The sequence below is a fragment of the Notothenia coriiceps genome, unplaced genomic scaffold (genome assembly GCF_000735185.1).
Source record: "Notothenia coriiceps isolate Sejong01 unplaced genomic scaffold, NC01 NC01_scaffold00008660, whole genome shotgun sequence".
Classification (NCBI taxonomy): Eukaryota; Metazoa; Chordata; class Actinopteri; order Perciformes; family Nototheniidae; genus Notothenia; species Notothenia coriiceps.
Window position 1 is genome coordinate 70,385 of NW_011341361.1, and position 10,220 is coordinate 80,604.

At 40.3% G+C, this 10,220-nt stretch overlaps 1 protein-coding gene and 1 long non-coding RNA gene across 2 annotated transcripts in view; one reads left to right on the top strand and one right to left on the bottom strand.

The window, feature by feature from the left end:
* LOC104944704 (uncharacterized) overlaps positions 1–6,124 on the top strand; it is a 26,435-nt gene extending 20,311 nt beyond the window's left edge. Inside the window, exon 3 of the long non-coding RNA XR_798256.1 lies at positions 4,318–6,124. This is a non-coding gene — a long non-coding RNA (uncharacterized lncRNA). The remainder of the gene's footprint in view (positions 1–4,317) is intronic.
* On the bottom strand, positions 2,136–9,032 carry tmem196 (transmembrane protein 196). The gene is made up of 5 exons (XM_010770275.1): positions 8,526–9,032; positions 6,268–6,324; positions 4,314–4,449; positions 3,391–3,509; positions 2,136–3,116 (listed from the first exon to the last, which is right to left on the bottom strand). Exons 1-5 carry the CDS (start codon positions 8,688–8,690, stop codon positions 3,045–3,047), a joined length of 549 nt encoding a protein of 182 aa, XP_010768577.1. The 5' UTR covers positions 8,691–9,032; the 3' UTR covers positions 2,136–3,044.
* Positions 9,033–10,220: the final 1,188 nt, after the last annotated feature.

A 10,220-nucleotide genomic window follows, 5' to 3' on the forward strand; every position in this document is an offset into this window, starting at 1 on the left:
ATGAAGATTGTTGAAGTCTGAAGAGTTCTCCATTGACTTCCATGTTAAAAATGGGATGTATTATGGGATGTATCTCTCGAATTATGAAAGTTATGAATGATAAAAGTAATAGCCATTGATTACCGTTTGAACGGAGTTTCTGCGATGTTCAATGTGGGAGAAGAAGCAGCGCAAAATAACCCGGCGGAATAATTGAGAATTTCGTGCGTAGCATAACAGTAGTTGGAATGCTGTATCAGCATTCCCACTAAATTACAGGAAAATTAGATGAGATAAGATAAAACATGATAAATAACAAAGCACAAATACACCAACTAATTGGTATACAAAACTATACATCCACTTAAATATCTTGTAGTAAACCATAGGACTCCACCTTTTATCACATTTCAAATGTTGTAACCCCAGAGACTACGTTATCTGCTCCATCTCATATACAGTATATTGTAGGAGCCATTTTATGGGAGTTGTTGGTGTCTCAGTTTACTTTAATTTATATGTATAGTGCAATATTATTTAGAACACTTGGTGGCGGGGTTTAGCTGCACCAGGTGCATAAAGGTGACAGCAAATGACGAGAACGCAGGAGGAAGAGCATACCGATTCAACCAGCCCGGCCAGCTGGCAAATGCTCATACCACAACCCTTTGACACAGTATAACTAAACCTTGTTATGTAAAGCAATAAAACATCATTCTAAACTGCAGCAAAAGACCGGAAATGCATCTGTCTGTGTCTGCGTCAGGATCACTCTAAACCCTCCTGTGAATAATGGCAATAGTATATAGGACATTGGAACATTAAAATTGCCATTACAGATATCCTGGATTATTTGATGCCACAAGTTGTTAAGTAAGAAGTAAAATGTTTAAACTTATTTTTACATCTTTAATTTGCATGTCAAATAATATACAATGTGACATGTTGCTTTCACGTGTTGTAAAATTGTATGTATGTTAATAATATGAATGCCCTAGAATTGTATTTACCGACCATAAATTAGCAAAAGGCACAAACACTGTTCCTAGACAGCGGACAGTGGGCAACTTTTTCAAGGCCATTGAAAGCCCCAGGTTGACAGTATGGAAATTGGTTTGTGATTCAGACAGAAAAGCTTTGACCAGCATAGTGTTAATGTTCACACTGCAAGGAGAATGGGAGGGACAGCAGCTAAGTCTGTCTTTTATTCCTGTATTAAAAAAAAGCATGGTAACCTTCTGATTACTGACAGGCATCTTTCATGTTATGTAAAACCCCTGAGTATGATGCCTTTCCTCAGCAACATGCCCTTCATTATTTAAAACTGCAGGACGTGCACCAGCCACCCTGGCAGGGTGGCTTTTAAGCTGTTCATCTGATAAGAGACGGGTTAGGGTTATTGATTCTGTATCCTGTTCTCACCTGCCATGGCATATTCAGATCATTAGGGTGACCTAAGGTGTCAATTAGGTCACGCACGCACGCACGCACGCACGCACGCGCACGTACGCACGCACGCACGCACGCACGCACACACACACACACACACACACACACAGTGTGAGTGTTACTGTTTTCTGACAGAGCAGCACCCCAGGATGTCACATGATTCAGCATATCACACATGCACGCAATGTTTATCACACACACACACACACTCTCTTGCACTCCTGCTTATTGTCTCAGTGATAAATTGTGACGTGGTTTCTTAGTCAGCAAGAGCTCCCAGTAGCTACAGTATATGGGCTATATTTAAAACACACACACGCACAAACACATACAAGACAAACACCATAATGAGGTATTGAGCAGCCATGATGTTGCCAGAGTAATTGCGTATCTTCATTAGAGGTCACAGCTGTGTGTCTGTCTGTTTGACTGTATATGATACTGTTAAGTATTGCTTGAGAGGTGCTATTAAAGAGATTTACCTCATCGCTTAGCTTTACAATGACTATGTAAACCTTGAGCAGAGCCAAATCCACCTCTGAGCTCCCATAGGAATGAAGAGACTTCCTAAATCTTGCTCCTCATTGATCACAAGTGACAACCTGATGTGCATGTTGTCAGTAATATTGTACACTTGGTTTTAAAGATTTATTGCATTTATTTAACGGAAATTAAACATTTAGTGCATTGATTAGAATGCTGTCAGGGGGCAACTTGCTATGTGATAACTCAAAACACCTGCATATTGACAGAAATGTGCAAAAATCCTTAGGCTTGTTCAGTCTAATACATATTTTGGGATCACAAGACTAAACTCATTTTGCTGCATCTTGTGTGTTTGTGTGTGTGTTTTTTGTGTCTGTGTGTAAAATAATCTGAATCTCAATTAAACTGACATAATCCATGCAAGATAAACCATCACTCAGATTAGTCATACTTTAATTCACTTTTTATAAGAAGCATTTATAAAAATATGTTTGATTTGTGGTTACAGCTAGATTCCTGATACATATATAAGCATGGATATACAATGCAGTACACTGTGCATCACCGTATTTCATATCAAAGCATTCCTTAATCAGACGATACATACGGTTTACTGTAAGCTATCTCAAGGTCTGCATTCCATAAACCCATAACAAGAGAGAATAAAGACATTGAGACTGAAATAGCAGTGGCTATTCAACTGAATCACTTGCATGCTTGGTTTGTGCTCATTACTTTGAGGGCATCTCATTGGATCAAATCTATCCTTCAAACTTGTTACTTTAAAGGTCAGATACCGAACGCCGAGGTTCGTCACCTGAATTATGACCCTAACAGCAGCTCTCCATCCCGGCTTTGGTTTGAGTTGGTCGAAGGGGGTTTGAACCTGCATTTGCATAATCATTCAGAGGCTCAAACACCTTCCTCCTGTTGTCAGAATGTTCTTCTATTAAACAGGCGGCAGAAAAAAGGCGTCCAAGTTGAGAGACCTGGACTCACTCCCTGGGGTCAAGATGTAGTTACTGCTTATGCCGCAGGATGTGTGGAAAAAACGACATGCAGTATTTTTCATCTGAGAGCACAGCGAGCGATTCATGAACCGTCTCTGTGTCGCCTTTGGTGATAGGTCGTCATGGTGATGCTTGGTTGTGTCCGTTGTAGGAGATCTGAGGGATGCCGTTACTGGAGTTGTCCAGGATCTCCTGTTAGGGGGACACACAGACACACTTGGTCATTAAAAAGTAACTTTTATTTGTATTTTGGTGGTCACTGTGGACAAAAGGGGGCATTGTTTCCAAGCACTACAATGTCTTATGAAAACTTCTACCGCTTCCACAGCATGGTCTGACAGATCCAGCAGGTTCAGGCGGAGCAGTGAGACAAAGATCTGCTTAGTATTGGCCATGAAACATACACTGTTAGCATACGGTTGACAAGCTGACCTATTAGAAGCTCTCCTTTGCGGTCATGTCCTACCTTCTCGGTCATCTCGTGCGAGTGGTGCAGCGAGTGCTCCCTCTCCAGGAACATCCTCTGCTGCTCAGAGCTGGCCAGGCGACAGGTGAGCCACGTGGATAAGGTACAGGAAGAGATCCCTGGACAAGACAGGAAAAGGGAAACAATGGAAGATATCTTTATTTTATATGAAAGAGGTTTTTTTTCCTACCTTTAGTATTTTATACGTTGTAGCCATGCTAGCGACGTTCTATGACTAATCGCTGTTGTTTGGTTCATTTCTTTAGTCTAATTTGAAATATCTAAACTACTATTGCAATGGTTATACAGATAGTTATGATCCCAAGAGGATACGTCCTAATGACTTGGCGATCCCCCTTACCTCTCTCACACTTTTTTCATGTTTTATCCATTGACATTTCTTACCAGCTATTGGATGCATTGCTGGGAAATTAGGTACAGATCTGTATGTCACCCTCAAGTGATCCCTTCTTTTTATACAGTGGAAATATCAGGTATGTTTATTATGTATGCTGTTGTAATTTGTGCAAATAAGCAAATGTTTACAAAAGCAAATGTAATAAACTTGCACACCAAACTAAGATGGTGAACATAGTAAACATTATGCCAGTTTGAAATCAGCATGTTAGCATTGTCACTGCTGTTTCATTACTGTAAGCCCACCCTTAACTGTTTTATGTGGAGAAAGAGATGACTACGCCACTTCCTGTGACAGTGGTGAAGCTATGATGATAGTAACAGGTTGGAGTTATTTAACAGTGCTAATAGGTGGCATATTAAAAGCTGCTTTACCCTTCAGTAAAACCTTTGAATATACATATAAACCCCTCAAACAAATATACTTACTAACAACATCCCTTCATTATGATAGCATACTTGTCACATGAAGAAGACATTAACAATTGTGTTATGTTATATTATACCCAGACAGGCCAGTGTCATGGCAGCCAGATGGATGGAGTGCATGGAGTCTGGTCGTTTGTTCAGAGCCCGGACAAACTGGAAGTTGAGGATCCCACCAATCAGACCACAGATACAGCATGCCGAAAATAGGATCATCTGGGGGACAGGGAGAATGGTTTATGTCAATGCAAACAGCAGAATTGATATCTTCTCCACAAAACTGTAAACAAACTGACAAAAAGTGATCAGATGGGAGATATACAAGCTACTGTTGAGATTCATCTCCATCATTTTCTGTTTTGGACGACGGCTGCTCTGATGAGTAATGCGTATCAGTCAAAATAAATCTAATTTCCTATTAGAAAATTGGATCGCTCTCAAAGCATACTGTCTCTTCCAGAAATATTGCACAGCTTGTAAATATGCTTGCATCACTCACTTGTGCTTTTGTGCTTGTGTTTGTGTGTCTGATTTGTGTGTGTTAGACAGTACGTGAGATTTTCCATTCAGTGTCTAATAAATCACATTTTATGGATTACCTTAGAAAAAAGCAGTTGGAAAATTCAAACTCAGTAAGAGTATCCAATTTCCCTCCCACCAGGATGTGATGGGAGAATGACTGCAGTCGCTTTGCAATCAGAATAATAAAATCCAATCGATTCACTTCTACACGTTTATTGTGCAGGCATGCTTGTGTTTGTGTGAGTGTTGTGTCAGGAGTTCAGGTTCTCTTATTGCTCCCAGTAGAGATGCCTTTAGTGCCTTTAACCACATGGAAAAAGGCTTCTCCAATTTCAGTCATTACTCTGTAAAGTGTGGAAAGCGGCTGGCAGGACTCCGGAGCAAAACCAACATAATGCAATCATCACCCCACAGGCAAACAAGGAAGGAGGAGATGGAGAGAGTCAGAGCATCGAAACGACCGGGGAGGATGAGATTGGACAGAGAAGGTGGAGAGATGAGAGCGATGAAAAAGGGAAAGTCACGAGGATACAAGGAGGACGACAGAGACAATAGGCGGGGATGGATAGGGTGAGACAGAGGGAGAGAAAGGTTGAGGGATGTCTCTGTTACAGCAGATTGTGCTGACATTGATCCATCATTAGTGCCCTCCCTGTAGGAGAGGCACAGAGAGGCTGCGATGGGATCACTATGTATAAAAGATGGAGGGAACGACAGAAAGAGAAGAGGAGAGGTGACTGTCTCCTCGGATTTCCGCAAATGTCTTTTTCAGAGCACACTGTAGGCCTACGCACCTGCAGGACAACGAGCACCTTTGGGTGTTTCACATGATCAGACAGCCATCACTTGTAAACTTGTAAGGGAATGTACTCAGGCCTTGTTTGTACAGTCATTGTCCAATTTCTAACTCATGTTTGCTCGTTCGTGAGTTTGTTGATGAGAAGGTTAATAGCTCCCAAATCTGTTTGTTATATATGAAGCTAGCAGGTGGTTAGCTTAGCTTAGCATAAAGCCTGGAAGCAGGGTGAAACAGCAGCACTGTGAAGTTTACTCATCACAACTGTATATTTCAGGGTTATTTGCCAGACTTTTCATAGGACAGTATCCAGTTGCCAGGCAACCAGCTGTCCAATACATATTTGAACACACTCTTTTTTTGTGCAGAATAAACAAAACAAGATCTGAGTATTAATCTGTGAATTTTGGAGGTGCGGATAGTGGGACAGGGACAGATTTCCCCTTTCTTCCAGTGTTAAAGCTAAGCTAAGCTATGCAATGCTAAGCTAAGCTTAGATATGCAATGGATGCAGGCTGTGGCCTTAATTGTATAAGAATAGTAATGATCTTTGCATGCAATACTTTGCAAAAATGTGGAATCGTTTTCTTTAAATCACTTTTGCTCCCAATGTGCCACTGGAGGGCATGTTGCCGCAGCAGGAAAGTCCAAAAACATATCACAAAAGGACAACAAAAGATGCCACTGGGAAAGTAGTCAACTAAATATATACTTACAATAAGACCTGTCCTCTTTCGAGCACACAGCATCCCGCACATCCCACAGACCAGAAACTGGATAGAGAGAGAACAACAAACAAGTTAATGAGCAGTTTCTTCTTAAATTGTAGCCTTAAGAAAGTTACTGCTTATAAACTCTTTGAAATGTAAACTATTTGCATCACCCCCTCCTCCTTGTGTTGACAGCAGGAAAGGATGATTGTATTCTTTACACCCGGGTATTCAGATGAAACTTTGTCTGTCTAAAAAGATTGTGTGTTATTGTGGCATTAACACAGCAACCCACTGTCCTGGGCGTCAGTGATTCAGGCTGAGCAGGAACGGTATGGTTTTACGCTGACAGAATATATGCTTACAAATGGGACAGCACGATGAGAAATAAGCTGCATTGGAAGTAACTGGAGGCATACGTTTGTGTGTACTGGGTGTACTGTATACCTATACTTCTGTATTAACTCATTAAAAAGTTGGAAGCGACTCAAAATGACTGTTCTTCTGTTCAAGTTGAGGTTTTAAGGTTCACGTACTAGATTTATTTCAGAGCTTTCAGACCTTATTGGTTTGCCTTAAACAGAAGAAAATAGACTGAGTGGATCTTAATTTAAGTTGTTTGTTTCAAGTTGCTTTCAGGTAATTGTATTATATCTGTTGTAAAGTAAAGATGTAAATGTGAATTAGAGTTTCTCAGTTTCGCTCTGAAAATATTCTTATTATTTCAGTACAAAAATATAAAAACCCTTAAATGTATATGTCACATCTGAATACATGGTGTCTAGATTTTAGGCTTCTTTCCTTTAAAGGCAAAGTGTTTGTTTAAAAAGAAATTGGTGCTTTTGATTTAGAAATGATAAACTCCAAATCATTATGGATTAAGTCAGAAATGTAACAGATGACATTTGGTTTTTAAAGGGCTGCCTAATATCTTTTAACAATATATGACAAAATGTAGCAAAACATTCATAACTCAAAAAGTCCTGATAGATATATTTAGATATGAAGAGGATCATTTTCCAGATTCAGCAGCACACTAAATCTGTGCAAAAGTTGGACATTCAATCTACTTTGGGGGGAACAGTCAGTCACTACTAATAACTTCCAGTTCCTGAGAGGAGATATAAAACCTCTTGGATAGTCAAAAGAGACAAGGGCTGACTGAGCAGACAGCTGTGAGGTTAAACACACAGATGTCACACTGAATGACTGCTTTTTACACACACACTATGCACCCACACAAAAACATAGAAAGTAGTATAACTAAGTTCTTTCTTTGCAGATATTTACACATCAAGAGATACTGAAACCAGATTCAGATACTTTAATATATGACTTATAGTTGAGCTCCACACACTCACAGCAGTAATATTGCGCTCATAGTCAATTCGAGACTATATATCTTCTAAAAATGTCAGAAACTGAACTTTTCATTGCTCTGCAGAAAATCAAGAAAATGAGGAAGAGAGTGCACTGTAAGAGGAGGAGACATATGCAGAGGGGAGAGGCGATGTTTGTGCGTAAAAGCTTAAGAACCAGGCAGCAATTCAAGCATGAATGAATGAAACTGATGCCCAACTGTGGCATGAACCTATAGACCAAATGTCCGTTTGTATCTCTCTAACATCGCATTGAACTAACTAACACATTAAGTCACAGAAAGGACGAATGTGCAGTATGTGACCAACAACAAATGTAGTCTTATCCACATCCTAGGTCTTAAAACTGGCAACTTCAGCTTCCAGTTCGTGATTAATATTAGATAAACCACCACCAGTGTGACGACATATCAATTGAATACCTTTTATAGCTTTATACTGTGACTTCAAAATCAACTTCAGTGTGTGATGTAAAAGTTAAAAGTGTCGTGGACCACAGAAACAACACTTAATTGGTAGACTTTTAAGAAAAACGTTGATGTGTAGCCTGATTTGTTGGTGTACATTTTTTTATGAAGAGTTATTAGGAAGAATAAAACTAATAAAAAAAGTAAAAAGTATTTATCATGGTTTCCCTTTAAAAGGCCAAATTAGTTTAATATAGCCTACCTGACCTTAATATACAGATATGTACCGCCCATTCTCTGTGAGAAACGTTTTAGTATGTACATTCAATGTTGAATAAGAACAGAGACAGATAATTCCCCTGAGTTTTAGCCGTGCAACTTCCTTTAACAACATCCCTGAGATATTTATCCTAACCTGACGTGGATATTCTGTCTGAAAGTAAACGCAGGGAAGAAGAGAAGTTGTTTCAGGACTTACGCAGAGTCCGCTCCACACCGGGGACGCATCGCCCTGCTGGGTCTTGTGCTCTCCGCTGACCCAGCTGATGCCCACGGCTCCCAGGACGATGCTCGCCACACCCAGGCCGACCTCCACCACGGACAGCAGGAGCAGGCTCCACAGGATCTTGCGACTGGAACACATCCCGCCCCGGGCATCTCCTCAGCTCCAGCCGGAGGGCGAGAGAGGAGTCCGCGTCTTTACTGCTCCATACCGGGCTGTAAACGAGGGGTTATCCGAAAAAAGTAGGTCCGCGTAGAGTGGAAAGGTCAAAGTAAACTAAACTGGAGGAGGTAAGCTGGCTCTGTGGTTGGAAATTGTTTTAAAGAGAGAGTATCTCCGCTTGCTCAAGTGCGTGTGCTGCCTGGAGCTGTCCAAGGTAGCATCACCGCGAGCACACACTTGATGTGGGGATTCGCGCGCACACTCAGACACGCGCGCAATACAGGGCCAAAAGAGTCACAGCCTCCGCCCTCATGTGGAAAACTCAAACAGCATGATAGTTATAGCTCAGAGTGCTCAGGTTCATACTCATTAAACTATAGTACCTGGATAAATAAACAGTGTGTGTGTTCTTAACATAAGACAAAGGCAGAGGGGATAGAAAACTAATACAAAATCATATTTATACAGTTTTTTTTTTTTTTAAATCAAATAAGACAGAGGTATTCATTTGTGTAGTGCAAATAACCCATCTTGATTTGATGAAAGCAGTACCTAAAAGAAAAGCCTTCATTTTGTGAGTCTTCTTCAAAGACTCACAAAGTGTATTCACCTACATAGCATTAGAAATAATAATAAAAAAGCATACATAGGTTTAATACATCTTATTGTAATTCATTATTGCCAGCATTCAAATCTGTTTTTTACGGTGGCCGGCAGGTGCAAACGCGGAACAACGGCCAAAAACACATACATTAGCAGGAAACAGCTGCAAATCCTGAAATGAAAAACAAACAAATCCTGAAAACAAATACGACCAAAAAACGCTGCATTTACAGAAATGATGCAAACTAAATACAACACACAAACCCCGAAAAAAAACGCTGCAAATACCAAAAGATATGCAAAGTCCAAAGCACGTACAAATCCCAAAACACATACAAAAAAAAAACATTCCGGAAGTGCTCCAGGCCTCTAGGGGGCACGCTACGTGGAACAGATTGATGTCTGACCAGACATAGAGAGAACGAAAAAGAGTGATGGAAATTGAAGCCGGAGGAAACATCGAAGTGGAAAAAGTCAATATATAAGAAGGTACGTTTTGTTTTGATACAAAGAGCGTCATATTTACCCAGCTAGCGTTAGCTTGTTTGGTAAAAGAGTTTGCAAGTCAAGAGACAGCACTGTGCACCTAAATGTAACTCTTGACATCATATAGATATATTAGGTGCAGAGAGGAGTTGGTTTATTGTGCCCCAATGCAAATCCTAATTTGAGAGTTAAAGGACGCTCAACAAAATAATGTACCTTGGTCAGTTTGGATTTATCGTGGCATCTATTCTTAATTAAAGTGAATTTATTTTTTATTTCAGTCAGTCATTTGTGTGTATGCAGGTGTGGGACATTCCAAATGTTCCAAAAGTGAGCACTCCACGAATGGACAACAGTTTGCCAGGGTAAAATAAAACGTTGTCAACATATTATTTTGTGCCACAAGAAGCAGAATGTTTT